This window comes from Lagopus leucura, unplaced genomic scaffold (assembly GCF_019238085.1).
Source record: "Lagopus leucura isolate 7727_CA_CO unplaced genomic scaffold, USGS_WTPT01 Super-Scaffold_100055, whole genome shotgun sequence".
NCBI lineage: Eukaryota > Metazoa > Chordata > Aves > Galliformes > Phasianidae > Lagopus > Lagopus leucura.
This window is the reverse complement of record NW_024962301.1, coordinates 1,525,765-1,546,700: the sequence shown is the minus strand read 5'-3', so window position 1 is coordinate 1,546,700 and position 20,936 is coordinate 1,525,765. Positions and strand designations below refer to the sequence as shown.

The window sequence follows — 20,936 nt, the reverse complement described above, 5'->3', positions numbered from 1 at the left end:
CTGAGTTGAGTGAAAGGCATGCCAATGCCCAACTTGAAACTAACCTGGTTTTACATCAGCTTAAGGCAGTTAAAATATTTTCTATTACCATGAAACACGCTAGCTCTTCAGTTAACAGAAGGAGATCTATATGGTTAAATCATCTGAATTAAATTGATTTCACCTGAAGTTCAGAAAAAACAAACAAAAAATCTACTTTGTGCTACATAAGACTGCTGGCTTCTCCGCAACAGGAAGCAATGGTAGAGAACCCAAGCAGCAGCGTGAGGTGCTTTTGCTATTTGTTTGCTTAGGTTTTGTTCTTGTTGGGGCAGAGGTTGGAACACAGTTCTCAACTATGAAATAAATTAAAAATTTCCTAACACTGATAAAAAGGGATTATTATTAAATTCTCAGTGCAGGAAAAAGCACTTGAAATCACAACATGGGTACGTGGCTATGCTTTTCAAGTACTGAGGAAACTTCTGCAATATAATGCACAAGCTCTCTGTTCCATCCAATATGTGGAGCATTTGCACAGGAAGTGTTTTTCCCATTACTGCTATTTGCTCCCATTACTGTGCTGATTCACAGAACATTCCACAAATACACGGCTCAACAAGGGCCACTGTGATCTCAGCTGGCAAGGAGAAGCATGGTGATTACCTGAAGGTTCTCATCCTCTCGGATCAGCTGCTTCCTGGGAAAAATCTGATTAGCTTGGATGCATTCAAGGCTGTGCTGAGTCTCTTCATCCTGAAAAACAAAGCTTTACAGTTAACCTCAGCACTGTCACTTAATGCCCCCCTCACCACACAGCAAGCTATCAATGACCAAGGAAAGGTCAGAGACAATGGACTGTTTAGAGAACACAGATTTCAGTACCTTACTGAAGTTACCACACTTCCAAAGAGGAGCACACAGACAACTAAATACATTAGAAACTGATTTCCTTCCTGCAGCCCGATTAACACTCATGAAGAAGAAAGCCTTGTATGGGTAATAGGGGGGAAAAAAGCATTAGCTTAGGCTAGTTTAACAGTACACTTCAGATTCAACAGTCCCACATGTAAGTATCAATTTCCTAATGCTTTTTTAGGTTTCAGCCTATAGAGGCTCTTGATAGAACACTTTGGCTTACCATGACAGGCCCTGGGTAGGAGGAGAAATCCTCGTCTTTACTCACAACACTTTGAGGCTCGTCTTCACTTATTAAAATCTGAAAAACAAGAGAAGTGTAACAAATTAATTTTGCTTTGGCAAATGAAAACAAATGCATTTGTAAAGCTGAGAATTCAGCTATTAGAAAATCAGAAGCAAGTAGTAATTAGGAAAAGCTGAAATCCATATCAACTGACTCTCCTGAGACACAAAATTGTTTCTAAACTTGTCTGGCTCCTTCCATCCATACTGAAAAAATCACCTTTGAGTTTGCTGCTGGAAACGTAGCAGCCCAACAGCAGTACTTACAGCACTCGATTGATGTCACTGAAATACGATGTGTTTCTGTCTACATCACCCTGAATTTTCTCCCAAGCCACTTGCAGATGGTGATTCATAAACAGACAGGTTATAAAACTGCAGGAATCGCTGTGATCGTTTACAGAATCACAGAATTTCATGTGATGTCCAATACAGGTTGTCAGATTCTCCTTAAGCAATTCTGTTTCAGTTACAGCATACAAATCACCGTTCATATGTCTTTGACAGATAGAATTCCTCATTTTACAGTAATGCCTCACTTCCTACATTCAAAGATACACAAAAACAGACATTTTCTTACACATCCCCTTCCAGGAGCTCCAACTCCCCATGTACTTGTGCCTTGCTCTCCCCACTACATCTCTTAAACCATGGAGACTGCCTGAAAATACTGAGGAACAGACAGCCTTGAAGTTAATGCCATCGATCCTACAAGGAACTTGGTGACTACAGCAGTTACTATTTGGACTTTAAGATCTGTTCTAATCTATCAAGCTTTTTAATTCACCAAATTATACCCAAAATTCATGTCTGTAAAAGTTTGGAAGCCAGTGGGAAGACTTTTAAAAGGCAGGCAGGTGCCAGGAAGTGCCTGTTTGAATTCTCAGAAGCAGGGAGGCATCAGGCTGCTGTGAATTTCTTGATACAATCCAGTGGGACAAGACAGCTCTCCTGAAAATATATAGAAGCAATTGGAAGACAGGTCTGACTCCTGGTAGTTGTTCTTTTCATTTTGGAACTGCTTATTAAGGCATTCTTAATTTGATAGAGCTCAATGGATCAGTAAACAATTAGATCCCTAGGAGCATCAAGGGTCTTATCTGCTTCTCGAGTCTGGCCTGCATATAAGAAACACTGAAATTATTTTTGAACTTTAAAATTGCAGTTCATCTGCTTACATCAGTGGAAGCTTTAGCTGCATAGTTTCATTTCTTTCATCAGTTAACTTGCTAGTAATTAGCAATTTAAGTTGCACCTTTTTTGGCCTTTCTTCATGGTACCTTACATGTTCAGGATGATAGATATTAACAGCAGAGTGTGATTAGCTGGAACTGTATTCTGCCCTCACCATATTCACTCTGTGGATAGAAAGCTTTAGCTTCCAGGCTGATAGACATTGTATCATCTTATACTTAACCCATCTGTCTGCTTCTTTTTATCAGTGTTTTTCTGGTTTGTTTCATTGTGTGTTTAAAGAATTAATACTGTATTTCAAAGTTTTGGCTGTTTACATCAAATAAAAGATTAAGGAGTTCAATGTTTCAGCAAGTTCAGTCTGTTCTCAGTTCATGTCACCCCACTTCTAAATATATTTGAAGTTACCAGTGAAACATTTGACACAAAACCACTTGGCACCCATGGGCTCACCAACATGACAGCTCTGCAGGAAGTGCTAACTGCACCCTGTGCACAACGTTAGCAAAGGGAGAAGGAGCAGCAGATGTGCATAGCACGAAATTAGAACGTCCCACTGCGTAAATAAGAAATCTCAAACGGATGAAAAATGTGTCCCCAAAGCCTTCATGTCCCCAGAGTAGCCAAGAAGTAACTCACAGAGGCTCACACACAGGTTCTTAATCCCACACTTAGAATTCCACAGCTTGCAGAAGGTGTTTCTGAGCTGGGAACGGGGCTGTGGCACGGTGCTGAGCTGGGAGTATCCACTCCTGCAGCCATTACTTCTACTTTGGTAAATCTCTGAACAAAAACTCAAAGCAAACCTGCTGGAGATAGGTGGAAAAAAACTGGAACTCTCCAGTTTCTCATTTTGAAAACTTCTGTTAATACTGTATTGCTCCAGGTACTAATAAGCAAAACCTGATGGAGTCCTGATGGGAGGCCATCCTGCATCATAGCAGCAGACAGTGAAACCCCCTGGATGTTCTCTACAGTACGAGGAAATAAAGTAGTGGTGTTATGGGACATTTCAAAAGTGAACATGTTCTAAAATAAGATACATGAGGAGTTTAAATAGTGAGAGATAACACTTAATAAAAAAATATACTGTATACAATACAGTAAAATGATTTATTCACTGTGAAACTATGTTTGTGTTGGACTTAAAAATCCCAACCTTTTCACAGCTAATACAGAGCACAGAATTCCACCCCCTGTATTCAAAACAAGTGTTTGTGCTCAGCTCCGACATGACGTGGTTCTTCACATATGTTATGCTTTGCTAAGCTTATCTCCCAAAAAAACACCCACTCGTGACTCGAAGATTCTGCGAAAGGAGGGGCTGAGCCACTCCTCAGCCACAGCTGGCTTCACCTTTGAGCCTTGGGCTCTCTCACACTCAGTGATGCAGCACTGCCCTTGAGCTCCGAGCTGTCAGAAATGGGCTCCTGTTCCATCAGACACAAAATGATGGTGGCTAAGTCACAGCAAAGATTGCAGTAACTTCAGAGCTCGTTCTCTTGCTGTAATGCAGACTAATGATGTAGAAGATGGGTTTAGAGCTAAGATTTAAACATATCTCCTCACCCTTAAAATAATAAGCTTACACACTCAGCTCTACAGCCTGATGGAAGAGCAATGAAGACTCCTCCAGAACAGCAGCCATTGGTGAAGTCATTAAAAACCCGCATCTCCAGATGGATCCATCCAGACAGCGGAGGTGTAACTACAAGAAAGCTTTAAGCACCATCAATAAAGCCTTCTGACCATAATAAAATAGGAATTCGGGAAATTCCCGCCAGTACAATTAGCAAAGGAATAGGAGTCTAATTAAAAGGTGAACTTGATAACAAATTTAAAGTATGCTGAGTATCACTGATGAAAAGGTTCAGCATACTAGACACCCTGATGTAAACAAAGCTGTTCTTTGACACTTCCATTTGATTAGATACAATTATTTTAGAAGCTAACTGTACAACCATGTAAGCGTTCAGGGCAGCTTAGAGAAAGAACTCCCTCATCCAGCTGTGACCCTGAAGTCCATCACGAACAGGCAGGGACTATTCAAATTACAACAGAACAAGCTTCTTGTTCTAATTACTGCACTCAGCTGCAAAACAGCTTCTATTCATGCTATGGTGGTTTCACATGCATGCAGAATCAGACCTTTTGAGGTGAATTTTGGGAAAGCAGCACGGAAAAAAAATGTTGGTTTCAGCTTTAATCAGGATTATCAGAAATAAACTGTGATGCTGCCAAGATAAATGGCACAAGGACTTACAAAGCTGTTTGTAAGTTGAACACAGGCTGCACATTCACACTGCTGAGAGGTGTTGGTGCAAAGCTTCAGCAACCAGAGTGCTGCAGTTATAAAAACTGCTGACAAAACCAGCAGGGAGTACTGCCTTATGAGAATGGATTTCATTGATTGGATGGAAACTGAACATTCTAAATGCAATAACACCATGCCAGTACTTCTTGATCTCATGATCACAGCACTGAGCAAAAGGGAGACATTCCCAAAAATGAAATGGAAATGTCTAACTAACCACAAAAACAATTTCCTCAAAGGCACCCTTGGATTCAGGCTTCCAATTCCATACAGGATCACATACAAGTATTACCTTATAAACAGTGTAGTGAGATTTGCTTTTACTGTCAGACACAACAACTTAAAGCTCGCAGCCCAAACAGTTGATGATGTTCTCCATGTAAGCAGTGCAGAACTGGAGAGCCCCATCACAGCAAACAGGGGTCGCTCTGCTTAATCCTCCACCCTCGTGTTCCTCTTGAAAGGACAAATGATTGGTAAAGGCTGCAACCTCTGATTATCCACCCAGAATGGGAACATCTTCATTACCTCTGATTAAGACGTGCCTCAGGTCTAAATTATATGCATAATTAGCACTGGCAATAATCACGTGTTTGCCAGCAATTCGAAACAAAAAGATGAAATAAAGAAAGATCATTTACATCAACATGCATTTAAATATAGTTTGACTAACATATTATAGCAAGGAAAATCAGAAAAAAAATAGTACAAAACAAGTAACTTTCTTCCCTAGATGTCACCTTCCAGACACTGAATTCCATCTCTTTTCCTGTAAACAAAACAGAGTTGACCCTCAGTCCCAAACCAGAGCTATTTACTCTGCATCACTGCTGTCCTCCTAAAGCTCCAGACAGAAAATGCAAAGGTTTTGACAAAGAAGCATTAGAAAATTGGAGGGCGAAATATTCAAGAATGTGACCTGGTTTTGGCAAAAGATGCCTCTGTTTACAAAGTGGAAACACTCCTTCCTTTCCACAGGAGGAGGAAGAAAATTATCTGAGATAAGGGCAAATGCTTGCTTCCCACATTTCAATGCCTGACAGCAGGACTTCACCTCTGCCTTGGCACTGCACACAAGTCACTGAGCAGCTTTGTGAAGTATTTACTGGTGCAGTAACCAGTAACTCAGCAAAGGAGAGGCAGACAAAGAATCATAGTTGAAGACATCCAGCAGAACTAGAGGAGTTATTATTTCTTTTAATTGCACACTGCAAATACCCACTCAGCAAAGGACGCATATGCTCATCTAGCATCTTAGAAAATGTTTTCACTCAGAATAATCAGTCACAGCCAACAGGTAGCTTGTCTTACCAGAACAATGGGATCAGCTTACCAAAGGAGAGATGCTAAAAGAGTCCTCTTTGCCCCAGACAGTTTCAGACGTTACTCTTCCAATACTTCACATTGGCAACTGCAAATAAAAAGATGCTACTTTAACACAGAAACCTTCAGTTGGAACAGCAATCTTAAACTGCCAGCAGCTTAGACAAGAAACTTAGCAGCTACACTGGTAGCAAACCATCACCACAAATGAGTTACATGGAAACGTGAGTTACTAAGGAGCTCTTTTGTAAGAGATCCAATCCTTTCAGTACAGATTATTAAAAGCGATTTAATTTTACACTGAAGTCAGTGTCCCTTCACCCCAAAGACCTCCCTCCATACTGTGGTTACTGCCCAGGTACTTGTGGGCAAAGCTACAGAAACACCAAGGTGACCAGCAATGCTCGTGCACCAGCACTCATTACAAGCAGCCCCACAATTCACAACATTCCACACTTGCTGCAAGAACAATTACTACCTCTAAAGAAATAAAATAAATTTAAGCATTAACTGGCAAATGTACATTTGTCCAAAAGGCTATTAAACACTGGATGTGCTTCAATCATACACAGTCACTTCAGCAGGGATTCAGAGCTCTTCCACCTCATCCAAACAACCACTCGACAGCGAGAGTCACACGGGATGCAGAGCTCTACACAAACATATCCTGACCCTAAAATCAAAGCTCCAGACAAAGACCAACCGAATCCTAATGCATGTGAGCAACCAAAGCAATGAAAGACCGCTCCCCTGTGTGAACCAGCTATGAAAAGCTACAGCTCATCAGGAACAATAATTTTATGTGATAATCTCTAAAAGCATTGCTTGGCTGCCTGCAAAAGGTGCCAACTCCTGCAGCTCACAACCAGCAACCTAAACTGCAATTCCAGCAGCTTTGTGGCCTGCTAATTAACCATGGCTCAGGAAGCAAAAAGGAAGCTGTCTTACTTTCAGCTATCAGGCTGGTCCTACAGCAAGCTCAACTCTACAACTGCTTGGCTGTACAAAGTCACCTTTGTTGGCAACACTTAACTAGTTCCTTAAACAAAAAAACCTATGGAGGCAAACCATGCAACTCATGAATGTCTCTTCAGAGAGACTTTTCTGGCCACGTCCATGGTTTTAAATAGGCAAGACATTTAGAGCAGCAGGATGTGGATGTATTTTGTATGCTTTAGGGCCGAGAAAAAAATGCACAAAATATGCAACACACTTTTTATTGAATTTAATGAGGTTTGCAAGAAACCACTTGGTCTCAAGAGTTTTGTAGAGAAGCTTAGAAACAGGAGAAACCGTTCCAATGTAAGTGTTAATAATTCCACCTCATTTGTGCCAGCATTCAGAAGGCAGTGACATGCTCACTAGCATTCCTCCTGCAAGGCACAGATAAGGACCTCGAATGTTATCACTTCCTAAGTCAACTGCAGCCAAAACGCAAAGGGAAAAAGAGGGGCTGTAAGCAGAAACATTACTATGAGGTTACCACCACCTCCAGAACACTGCAGGGAGGAGCAGCCCCAGGCACTGGGCTGTACCTGCTTAATTAACACCAAGCAAATCTAAGTTTGCTACCCCACATAAAGGGCAGCATGTCCTCACCCCTTCCTCCGCATGGCCAATGCACAACAGAAAGCAAAGCCTCCAAGATGGAAAAGGGAACACAGCCACTTCCTTCAGTAAGTCCTACAGAGCCTGATGTGTCCAGCAAGGGAGAGGTGTCACGTCATCCTTCTTAGACTGCCACGCGTGCTCACAGCTGGCTCATTTGTTGGGGTTCGTTAAACACTGATGGGGCTACGTAAGGATGAGCACACTGAAAACTAGAGTCAGTGAAGTTGGAAAGAAGCAATTCTGCTATCTGGCTCTGGTGCTTAAGGCGACCTGAACTGCAACACCTGAGCTTTCACTGGAAACCATCCTCACAGGATCCTGCTCTGTTGGTTGTTTCAGGATCTTGGCCATTATGTAAACAAAATGGGAGACGTGCACATTCACACAGCTCTTTTTTCTTTTCCTCTTGGACGGTTCTACACAGAAGCAGAGGAGGTGGATGAAACAGCAACCACACAACAATAGTGAGAAACAAGTGACATAATAAAAGATAAAACATTCTGAGCAGTGCAACAAAACTCTCAAACTCCCACCCTTGGAGACATTCCCAACTCACTGACCCTTGGGCAACCTGACTCAGCTCCACAGCTGGCCCTGCTCTGAGCTGGGTGTACGACTACATGACCTCCAATGGAAATAATACCCCAAGTCCATGACAGGGTGGTTCTTTACATTTATTTAAACAAAATAGTGACAATAGTTGTGGAAAAAAAAAACCCTTAACTTTCAAACAATGTTTATTAAGATAGGACAGCTGTCACTTTGGTTTCTTCACAGAAAGGATGCACCCAGCAGGAACAAAACAAGGTATGACCTCAGGCATCCAGTGCAATGACAATTCTGCAGGTATCCCCCACCTCCCACCCCTCTGCTGAAGCACTGCAGTTCTGCTTTGGCTGTGCAATGTCACAACCATAATATTATGCAAGTGTGGCTTCTGGTAGAAGTTCTCCATTTCTGTTTAACGTTCTGCACTCCGTTCCCACCAAACCTAGCTCCCCACTGCCTCCATTTCCTCTTGCACCACACCACACACCCAACAGGTTGTTGCTTTTGTTCATTTTCTGCTTAGCTTCAGCCTGCATTTTGTCTATAGGCTGCTCTTACTCTCTTCCCTTACATATGCTTCCCAGTACAAATTAGCTTTCCCCCCCCCCTCCTTCCTTAACCCTGTTCCTAGCAGTACTTTGCTCCTGTTCCTTAGCACATTCTCAGCCACCTGCCTCTGGGGAGATGCACTCATATTGAGGCCAAGAGACCACAGAGGAGCTGAGAGCACCAGGACTGTAACTCTGCACACAGCTGCTCCTGAGGCCAGGGAGCACAGGGCTCCTGCCTTCCTCACAGAGCTCTTTACAACACACAGATGGAGGACGAGGAACGCTGAACTTCCAAACCATGTGTCTTCCTTAACTTCTCCAGCTTAAATAACAATTTCCAGCTTGAAAAGCAGTTAAATGTGATGGAAGATGACCTAGAATGAACACAATACAGGAACTGCAGAGTCTGACTACTTAATCACTAGTGCTAATAAAGAAAAAACTGACCTGGCTTTAGAAGTCAGTTTCTCCATGATCGATGTAAAAATTCCACTGCTGTTTATTCTTAGATGGAGCTACAGTATATTCTAACAATTAGGAGACTATTAGGAAAAAGTGTTTGTGAATAGCAAGTTGTGTCATCATTCTTCATGGATCTCAAAGCAATGCAGTAGGCTAAAACACTGCAGCATGCCTGAAACCAAGACGTAGTCCTGTGGCTTTGTATTCCTTATTCTGCTTGCACAGCACACAGGTAACACCTACCCAGAAGGATGGAACTGCTGCACAGACCAGTCTGCACTGTGGAGAGATCCACAAGGATGGATCTGAATCTGGAAGCTCACAAGATGCACAATCCCGACACAGGGCCTGAACTGGGGAAACTGGGCTAGATTTGTGGAAGTTCTAAGCTACAAGAATGCCATCTATGCTGGGAGGAAATAGTGTTATATAGTAATCTCTTCACTTAAGTGCTGTAACTTCTTGGTTATTATATGAATAGTAGCTACACTGCAAGTGATGGAACTGAGAACAGCAAGTGAGCAAGGCTGAGACCAGCCAGCAGGAGTTTCCACAGGCAATGGCAGAACAGCACAAGGGGAATAGTTTGTTCCTCACACTCCCTCATTTTTCCACTAACATCCTCCGTGTCCTTTTGACATGAGTCAATTCTCTCTCCCTTTTTAATTCCTTTCTAAAACAACAGTAGCAAACAAGTACAACAGGGAGGTTGTTATTCTAAGCCCCAGAGGTTCTACTCACCCTTTCAGAACACCCGTTCATCTTTCTTCCCTCTCTCATCTCACAGTGCTTTTCTTTCATTTAGCCCCTTCTGTCACCCAAATGATGACAGAGGAAGCTACAGCTCCAGGAGCAGCATTACACAACACCTCCCAGGCATCCTCACACACTGCCTTTCCCTGAGTCAATGCAACACTAGAGATTGAGAAAGAATGCAAAAAGAGAATTGTGGAAGCTGGATGAATCAACCCAATTTGAACTGAAGACTCCTTTGGAGTCTCATGGCACTCATTAGATCTCGTCCCACTGAACTCCTTTCAGGACATTCTACACAGAATTACAGCTATTGGTTTGTATATACACACACTAACCTCGCTTCCACCACACTTCTGGCACAAAGCTTTCAGAACCTCTTTAAGAAAAGACCACTCCGTGCTTTTGTCATAAGACAACTTTATTTAAATACCAAACACCAGCAACGAATAAACATTTATTCCTAAAAGCATTAAGTGGGTTGAAGTTATCACAAGGTGTCTGTAACAGGAAGCTCAGTTCCCAGGGGTGCAGCCAGGAGCTGGCAGGCCACCAGGAGGCTCCTCTGCCATCAGCACCTATGACCACAGGCCTCTGTTTTACTGCACCTCGAACGATTCAGTGACAGACTTGAGTCTTAATCCACTAATTCCCAAGTTGCCCAGATAGCCTGCTCTGTCTGGAAGAGCCTTTGGGTAAGATACTACACACCTTTGCTACTACGGAGGGAGAAAAGGCCATTTGAGAGGTGCAGCGTTTGATGACTTCCACAGCACTACTTCGCACAAGTGTGGAAGCCGATAATTTCAAGTGGCCTACACATTAACTCTCTGGAAAATAATGATAATCTTCCAATGGGAAGAGACTGTCTTTTTTAAAGAAAAAACTAAGTCAAGTTCCCTGAAACATGATGGGCCATCAGAAGGGGTACTGCTCCCACAGGCCTCCCCAAAGCGCTCCCTTCCTTACCTTCACTAACGGACGTTTCTTATGCCTTGCAACTTTCTCCAAAAGCAGTCCAGAACGGAGTCCATAAGACACAACAATGTGGTCCAAAGAACCACCAGCTGGCTCTTTGCACCACAAGCAGAAGCACCACTGCTCTACATTGGTTTATGAGGCCAGACCAGACGCTGGTTCAAAGCACAGCCCACTCTGACTACGTGACATTAACTACTTGCAGGCTCTAAGGCAACTGAAGAATCACTTCAATTCCTGCAGAAGTGACATTTCCTTCACAGAACAAGTGCTTTAACTCATCTCTTAAGCTGCTATTTACATATTGCTCTAAGCATGAAGTACATTCTTAAGTTGTGCAGTTTACGGTTCCAATACAGTCGGGAGACTCCACGTCCATCAGAGCTCTAAAGCACACAGCCTGCCTGCCCAGCACGAGCTGAAGCTGCCTTTGGGTGTCACACACCTCAGTGACACTGCTGACAGCAGCACTGAGCTCCAAATGCACAGCTGGGCTCTCCCAGCCAGCCTGGGAAGGGCAGGCATGTTTGACCACAGCATTAGTACTGTTTGCCTGCAGTGTAAGACCTGGAAGTTCATTAATATAAGAAAAAGCATGAGTTCAAGTAATTCTTTGGATCTGCAAAACAAGCCTGGTAAGGAAACAGAACCGAGTAATGCCGTTTGAAGAGCTGACCTAAGTAGACAGCCAACTTTAAAGAGACAGCCCTTTGTACGAGCTGACCACCTAAATTCCCGCTTCAGGTGTTATTCAAAGATCAGGTTAGCTTTTCTAGGACCACAGGCAGCTGTTCTCTACAACGGGGTCCAAAGACTTGTTTGGGTAACATCCACAGGATTCACTCTTCAACCAGTCCCTTAATGTGGAAACAGTACAGAAAAAGCCAAGTTATGAAGAGATAAAACCACGTATGCTGGCACATAAGGCCAGAAAAAGTTGAGAAAGCAAACATGAGCAGCTTGAGTGAGTGTAAGAACCTTCCCGGCAGCCACTGACCCGACAGCAAGTCTGAGTGTGAAGGCAGGCGTGATTTACCAGAACAGGTTTCTCTTCTCCTTACATTTGAGCTGCTAACCCCTTGCAGGTCAGAACACCTCACTGCAGCAATCCATTTTCAGTTTCAGCTTCTCTGAACTTTCATTGTCACGTTCTGTTAACAGCAGAGCTCCGTGCAGAGGGAGGGAAGCCTTGCACCAGCGCTGCCCTTTAGCTGGGCACTGAGGGAAGAGCTTCATCTCCCTGTGTGTACTACGAGTTGCACGGAGCTCAGATGCCTTCCCTAATTAAGGAGGTTCCCTATATTTAGATCACAAGGGACAAACAAACTGGTTTGGCTCATCTACCAGCACGCTGACTCTAGAAACCCTACTCAGCGTCCTTTCTTTGGTCAGTTGGTTCAGTTCACTAGAGCCACAAGAAAGAGTAAACACCTCTTATCATTAAACAGCCTTAGCATCCTCCAAGTGTTACAACAGTTTATTCCATCTTTTTCCACTCATGGAAAGCCAGTTACTGCCAGATGCAGGAAGTATATCTGGCTAAACAGTGCTGCTCCTTCGCAAGTTGTGCTGAAGGCCAGGATACAGGACTCAGATGAAATGAAAAGCAGAGGGAGTCAGCCTTCAAAAGGGTACTACAAGCACATGCTGGAAAAGGACACGTAGGCAAACCTGTATTGAGATACAGCAAGGAGCTCTGGACAGCCAAAGCTGTACCTTTGCCTAAGACTAATCAAATACCAAGGACTTAATGAGCATTTGTACTTCTCAGCAGGGAGGCATGAGGCACAACAACTCATCCTGCATCTCTCCAGATACAGATTGGAAGCAAGTTTTAACGTGCTTCAATTCCTGCAGCCAGCTTCCAAGGTTGGTTACACACAGGGCCTACTATTTGAGTGTGACACTCAGAGGTCTGGGTAATTCTGTCAGACCAAAACTTATACCTCCAAATGCACAACAGCAGCATTTTAGAACAGATTTGCTTTCCTCCCTCCAGTTCCAGTAACTTCCAGCTACTGAATGGAGGCAGTATGCTCAGATCTGGGACATGCCAGAACAAAAAATAGTTACCCTTTGTGCAGCTATGCTCAGCCAGGGAGGCTGGGTTCCATCATGACACCCTAGAAATCTTTTCTTCATATCACAGCTTCCGTAGACCAGCAGGTCTGCGAGCTTAGCGCACACCGTACTTGCAGGGATGTTCAGAGCCAAGGAAAATTTACTTGGATTAACAAAACATGCTTACTCTAAAAAGATAAACAGCATGAAGCCAAACACATCCAGGCATTTCAGAGAGCCAACAAAGGACATAAGGCACAGATGTACCAAAACTGTGCTTCAATCAGAGCTGAAGTTCTACCACAGAATGTGGTCTGACACGTCCATGTCCACCAGCAGACACTCGCTCTCCCCGCTCCACGTGTGAAGTTAAAAGCCCAGTGACCTAAATGCTCACGTTGCCTTCAGAAGTTACAGATATTTGCCTCATTTGATCAAAGCTCAGGCGTTGCTGCCCCTTTGGAAGTAGCATTTCCACAGTGACATCAACCAATACAGATGGGTTTATCCACAAAACAAAGACTCAAGCCAGGCTCTCCGATCTGCCCGCTCAGATCAGCGCCCAGTTCCATACTGCTGATTAAGTTTTTAGCTGCAAAAGTACAACTCAAGTACCAGATATTTCACCAAGGGCCCTCTAAAAATGCCCTCTAAAAGAGGCAGGGCAGACTGGTGCCACAGGTGATGTGCCAGTATACAGACACTCCTACAGCACTTAACACGCAGCAGCACTCCTACTGCTGTTACAGGAATGCTCCTATTGGTATGCACAGCCCTTATTGCCCAAGGAGCTCTGAAGGCAATATCCAGAACACACTTCCCCCAGAACTCAGCTCAGTATGGATGCATCCATGGCAAACAAATGCTGCCTTCTCACTTGTTTTCCCTACAGAAACTCGTTCTTCCTGGTAGATCTACTGAAAAGGAAGAACACTAACAATAACAAGGCATTTTTAAGTGTTTTATCCTTAAAAGAACATTCACTCCTTCCTAACATGACTCCAAGTAAACCTATTTAAATGAGAAAAGCTTGGCTGTAATTAAAAGAAACCATTAATTGAAGAAAACAAGAAGCTTGGGCTCTTCAGCCTAAACAGTGCATCCCCATCTTTCCAAAGCATTACAGAAGTCCAACAGTTATTGATGCAGCAGGTGAGACAGTTTGCATTTTAAATATTTTAATCCCAGATTTTACACAAGACATCAGTAAGCAGGAATCTTCAGTTTACACACTTTGTTTTGCACCTGAATCTCTCAGCCAGCAAGACTTAACCTTCTTATAAGGAAACAAAGACTCATAACCATCTTCACTGTAACACATCAAACACATTTAACACATTGCCTTCAAGTTGTATTTCACAAAGACATGCAAGAATATGTGCATGTTAGTCCATAAGCTTGTATAAGCATGAATATAGTTCAACTTATACATGTATAACACCTGAACTCTTGCCTTGGTCTTGTCTACCAAACAGACACAACCTTCAATCCCATTCACTAAATGCAGCAAAGGTTTTTGTTTTCGAATTCGAAGTACTCTCTGGTAACTGACCGTATAAAAGCAAGGAAGCATTTGTACCTTCTGAAAGGACACACGTCAGTTTTAAATTTATGAGGATAAAACACTCAAGTTGTATTAATGTAGATTAACAAGTAAAACAGAAGAGTAGATAAAGAAATGAGGAGTTTAGTACTTGGGTGTGGAGATGCAGTTTACTGCTCTGTTCCCAATGAAAATAGCAAAACACTGCCATCAGCCAACAACTCATTTCGTGTCACACACAAGCAGGCAACATACAAACAAAATACTGAGAAACTCAATTTCCTAAAGTAATTGAGGATCTCCTTAAGGCCTTATCAGCTGTCAACTTCGTCCAAGCGCAAACCAAACAATGACAAGTTTCCTTCTTCCCAAAATTACAAATAAAAGCTGTGTGCAGTGAAGCATCAGGTTCAGGAAAACCTCAAAGGAAGCATTCCTTCTGAGGGGCTCAGACAACACCTGACGTCTGTGCTGTTTGTAGTCCCAGGAAAAAGATGCAACGTTTAGTTACAAAAACACAGTTAATTCTGCCTCTTTCAAGCTGAAAGGGCAATGGCACATCTGGCCATCACTTGGACACAGCTCCACTTAGATCAAGTGGCTCAGACCTTGGACAGACAGGGCTGATCATCTCCATAGATTCCTTCCAGTCCACCTGTTCCACTGAGGTTGGACCCTTAAGAAAATTAAGTGAGGAAAATCAGGTAAGAGAAGCCTTCCCACTGAGCAGAGATAGGAAAAAAAGCAGAGCAGAACATGGTTGAGAATACTCAAGCCTATCTTGCTTTCACCAAGAGCATTTTGACACATCACATAGTTGGTAAAATACATCAATCTAGATGTGAAATCAAATTCTACAAGCAAGGCGTGCTTTGCTGGCAGATTTTCTGGTCTAGGAGTTAAGGCTGATACAGGCAGTCGCACAATAAAGACAAAACAGATCCACGCTTCAATTCTCTCACTCCCAGTTGACACCCGCATTATATTTAATATTGGTGCAGCCTTATCTTGAGTATCGTGTGCACCTCTGGTCTCCACAACACAACAAGGATGTTAAGGCCCTTGAAAGCATCCAAAGGAGGCAGCAATGCTGGTAACAGTGCTGGGAGGCACATTCTGAGAGGAGGGGCTGAGGGCATCTGGGCTGTCCTGCTAGGACACAAGGCAATCTCATTGCTCCCTGCTGTGTCCTCAGGAGGGGAACCAGAGGCAGCAGGCTGTGCTCCTACTGCCCACGGCAGGACATGTGAAAATGGCACAGAGCTGCCCGGGGAGGATCAGACTGTGCTCTGGGAGAGACTTATTGACTGTGAGAGTGCTCAGTGCCGGGAGGTTTCCTAGCAAGGTGGCTGGTGTCCTGTGCTTGTCAGGGTTCAAGAGGCATTTGGACAATGCTCTCATTACCACGTTTAAGTTTTGGTTAGCCCTGAGGTTATCAAGCAGTTGAATTTATTCTCTGTACACCCCTTCCAACTGAAGTATTCTAACACTAATGACATGGCAGATATTTCACCACTCATACACAGTGAGAATCAGCTTGCTATAACTCCATTTTAAGATGCCTTTATACGAAAAGCACAGTCAAGGACTGTGTTCGTGTTTCCACAATCACCACCTGCAAAGCATCAGCTCAGCTTTATGAATGATGCTCGGCTCCCTTCTCCATCTCCTCTTCCCCATACACTCCCTCCTGCTCTTACAGGGAGGACATCCTCTGAACACAGATCTTTATTATATTCATTTTACTAACCAATGAGGCACTACAAATAAAAATCAGTCACTCCTACACAGCTCATTTCATAGCATCTCTTCAGGCGCTTAGAACATGATGAGTGCCACGAGCCTCACATTCTCACACTGGCCCTCACAGTTAACCAGTATTAACATATCTAAAAAGGCTGAAAACAAAGCACAGGAAGAGTTCAAGGCACCAAAAAGACCTTGTTTTGGTCTGGTTCTGGTTCCTCAAATACTCAAAGCTTATACACTATTTTGTTTTATATCCAGCAAATACAGCTCCCTCCAGGTGAGGGTCTGTGCTGCAGAAGTGAGCAGCCTGGTCAGCTAAACAACGCCAGGCAGCTCTAAGAGCTCCCAGTAACTCACTATCCAGCACCACGATCCAAAGCAGGGCAAGGACACAGCCACATCTTCAGGCAGGCAGCCATCATCCCACCCATTACACCACCACCCTGCTGCCCATCCTAGATGAAACTGCTACTCCCTCATCCAATGCTTCTACAAATAGCAGACAATGAAAGGCTGTTGGGCTGCCTAGCAGTTCTGGATTACAGACATCACAACAACTGCAGCCTCTCCTCACAGATCACCTGTGTGGACAAACTACTGAAGCCAGTGCATTCAGAGCAAGAAAGATTGAACAGGCATTTGAGTACTCCTATCAGCACTGCTTAACCTGATTATATTCATTTATTCAATTGTTTGATTCAGGTAAATCTCTTTTGGAGAGATGAATTCCTTGGCAAGCCTTCAGAATTGCCCAGTGCTCACACTTAGTATGGTAACTTGAGTAACAGCCACAACCCTTCATTAGGAAGTTCAAGTCATCAAGAGCTTGCATCAAAGCCAAGATGAGTCACAGCCAGCCCTCACAGACCCCTTAAAACATTTCAGCACTAAAGCTGGGGGTACAGTGGCCTGCCTTTTCTACTTCATAGTAGTGAAAATCCTGCAGCAAAGCAGGTCATCATTCTTTGCTTCTAAGCTCCCTTGCAGAGTACTATTCAGCAGGAGTTTAAGCCAGCTTACATGCAGGGGGAAGACATGACACTAACATTTCAGAGCAATTCCAATTTCACGTGCTCAAGATACATTAGTGCAAATACTAAAAGACCAGCAAGCTTTTAACAGGCTCCTCTACAAGCAGCTCTACGCAGCTCAGCACACTGCCTTTCTTTCCACGTGCTTTCACTGCTGCAGGTCCACCAGTTCATTTGCTGGGCTCCCTTACCTGCCCTGAAACACTGCCATGCTGGGCTGAACATTACGTCTCTATGCAGCCACTCAGCAAGCTGCAGTCTCCACACTGAGGAAGAACTTCACCCAGCTTTGTGCATTAGTTAATTCTCAAATATCTTCATGCACAGCCTACCTCCTTGAAGTCAAAACCATTCAGTTGGAAAGTCAGTAAGTGCAATACATCAAATACACCACATAGCACTTGCCTCAGCGAGGCACTGCTGCCATGTATAAGCTTGGTCTGCCACAGCTTTAACTCTTGCCTATCTTAACAAAAGAGTGCCAGAAGTCTTATGCAAGTTCACCTCCAGCATGTTTGCCATCCTTAGGAGCTGCTGAATGAAACGTGAGTTAATGAATAACACAGTGGGAATTATTTCATTATCCTCATGGTGAAAGAGAGCCATCTATTTCTTGGATATGATGTCAGACTTGAGAATCAGCCAGTGAGAGACTTATTCAAGCTTCCACTGCTCAGTCACCTGCTATGCCAGCAGTATTCATAGTGAGAGTCCTGCAGACTGCACTGACAGCTCAAGCAAGGTTGCCAGAGCATGTAGCAAAGCTACTCTGAAAGCAGCCTTAGGAAGAATTAAAGCAACAAGACACAGAGGAACCGAAGCCTGCCGTTTTGCCTCCACAGAAAAGGGAGGAAAGCAGGGGGAAGGTTTTAGCAGTTTAATGTATAGGTCTTACATAGGCATAGAAATGCAGCTGTAATAGCACATCAGTAATAGCACATCTTCACTTTCTTCCCTTATCTCCAACTTTACATTGACTGCACTGTCAAAAACTCACAACACTTAAAGGTAACTCTGAAGCAAGGGACAAACTCCCCAGTCACCGGCAATTCTGTCTTGGAGCACTTCCAGACAAGTGATGGTCAGACAGTCCAGCTCTTCCAGGTTGACCAGGCAGTTTAAAGACAGTATTTAAAAACATATTTTACTGATTTCCTAGCAAAAAGTAACTTAAAAATGTATCAATTCTCAATGAGATCAGGTAGATATGCTAGACAGCATCCTTCAGATAGTCTGACTCCTGGGATACAAGTCCCTTCCCATCCAGAAGATCAGTACATTCCCTTTAGCTCAAACAAACAGTTCAGAGCAAGCTTTGGGACAGAAGCAGACATTTGAACAGTCAGACCAACCCATTACAGCAACCTGCAGGTATACTCACCTCTAACACTTCAGCAAATGAGGAATAAGGGAGTACAGAAGAAAACTGGGGAAATCTAAGAAAAGGAAAAGCCAGAGAGCCTGAAGCCAGAACCAGAAGGTGAACTTGTAATGCAGGTAGAAACAACTGAAGTGTCCTCCTGACACAGCACATGCAATGAAAGCACCCAGAGCAAGCTCTGCAAGTAGTTTTCCTACACAGAGCGCAGAAACCAAGATGCATTCTCATTTGAAGGAGTCAGATTTTCCTATAACCTGCAGCTTGCGGTCACTTCTGAAGAGCCACACATTACTGAGCTTGTATAATGCTTCCAAAGCAAAAGGAGACTCGTACCACACACTCCAGCTCACACTGAAGGAAGCACTGCCTTCACGTCCAACGTGTGCTGCTCTGTCATTCTCACGTGCATGCATATGTAAGATGTATTCCTAATCAGGAATCAAGTTCTGGCATCACAATTACTCTGTCAAGAATGCAGTGCTGAAGTATATTTAGAATGGTTCTGCTAACACGATAGCTAGCCACCATAATGATCTTAAAGGTATCCAAGAACTCAGTAAAACCACTATTGCTCTATAACCAATCAACCTACTCTGCAATAATTGCTCAAAATACAAGCATTTCAGATACGATGCTCATTCCCCAGCAGCACCTCTGAAGAGAAAAGAATTAACAGGATGCACTATCGAGAGTTGGGTCCGGGGCAAGTTTCTGCTATAGCAGAAATCCCTGAACTGGTGGGGGATCAGCATCACCACCCAGCATCTCTCAGTCAGGAGCACTGCATGCAGGTCTGAGCCTTACAGCAATCACCTGACAGGCACTCACTGCCATGCAGAAGCAGCCTTGAGATGCTTCCCTCAGCCTGGTGCCCATACACCCATCAGCTGAGCAGCAGAGCATAGGCTGTGCTTCAGCCTGCAGGGCTGGAAGCAAGAAAGTAGAGAAGGTAAGCACACAGCACAGAGTGAGCTAAGAAACAGGTCTGAGGTAGTGTGCAATTTAAGAGAGCAATGAAACAGAACCGCTGCCCTAACTTGGGAGGATGGAAGCCTTAACAATTCTGACTTGTAAGCACGTGATTAAACTTAAAGCAGGAGCACTGTACATTCTCCAGGGAGTCAGCTGTTATATACAACATCCAGCTGAGCTCTTGGGAACTTCCTCAGCAATCTTTAAGCTGTTATGCTAAGAAAACTGTCTGAACTATCTGCAGTCAAGAGATTCACCTTTACTAGAATCATCCTTAGTGCCATACTCATATCAGCTGAAACTGACACCATAAATAAGATGCTTCTCATCTAAAGCCAGATGCTTGTATCTGATCTAGCCTCCTTTTCAGAAGGCCCACATCCCACCATTCAGTGATTAGTTCTGACCCACTCTGTACACCCTCTGCAAGAGAAAGGCACATGCTTGACTACGTCTGATTTAGATGGAAAACAGCAACACGTGTTCTTAACTCCCCAGTTCCAGCCTAAACATATCTAGGCAATTGCTATAAGGAAGCAAACAAAATCATCCAGACAGTCTGGGGAAGCACCAGCAATTAAAAAACTCAAGTGGACACCAAGCATGAACACCAAAGAATGTGAAGGAGTAGCTCAGCTGCTCCCTGTATTAACATAACAAATAGCTGTTATCCTCAGTAGTCATAAGGTCACAGCAATTCTCCCCACACATATCAAGCTTTTGCACGCATTACCTAGCTGACTGAAAGTCAGTTACAAAGGAGATCCTCATCACCACTCCCATTTTCTCCAAGCTTAAAGATTAAATCAAGCATTACACGATTGCAATTTTCATTATCAGGAAGTCGCAATAATGTTTATTTGGTTGGCGTGTCCTTCAATATGATAGCTCAGTTTAATGCTTTAACAATTATTACTGCTTAACTAAGGTAAACACAAACAGGCCTGAAAAGCTTAAAGTAAACAGCAGGAAAACTAAGCTCGATTGCTTTAGACTGAATACATCATGACCACCTACAAGGGTCACGGAAATTCTCACATGGGCTGAATATGCATCAGAAGTTTCAAGTCCTGATGCTTGGAGCTTCCAAAAACTGTGAAAAAAGTTACACAGCAAGGTAAAGATTCAGACTTCTTGGTGCATGCAGACAGCTGGGGAGCTGTGCAATAGCAATGAGGGAGAAATGTTTACAGTAACATAAAAAGGAAGAACTAAAACCTGGATCTCCAGGATATTGTCAGATTCTCATCGTCTCAGAAAGAAAGCACCAGTAAGCATATGA

At 43.5% G+C, this 20,936-nt stretch overlaps 1 protein-coding gene across 8 annotated transcripts in view; it reads right to left on the bottom strand.

The window, feature by feature from the left end:
- Positions 1-20,936, bottom strand: part of MTMR3 (myotubularin related protein 3) — a 74,272-nt gene that overhangs the window by 40,836 nt on the left and 12,500 nt on the right. For all 8 annotated transcript variants that reach the window (XM_042886183.1, XM_042886181.1, XM_042886179.1 and 5 more), the window contains 3 exons: positions 6,024-6,101; positions 1,121-1,198; positions 646-735 (listed from right to left, as the gene is read on the bottom strand). In XM_042886183.1, coding sequence (XP_042742117.1) covers positions 646-735; positions 1,121-1,123 — 93 coding nt within the window. In that variant the 5' untranslated portion in view covers positions 1,124-1,198; positions 6,024-6,101. The remainder of the gene's footprint in view (positions 1-645; positions 736-1,120; positions 1,199-6,023; positions 6,102-20,936) is intronic.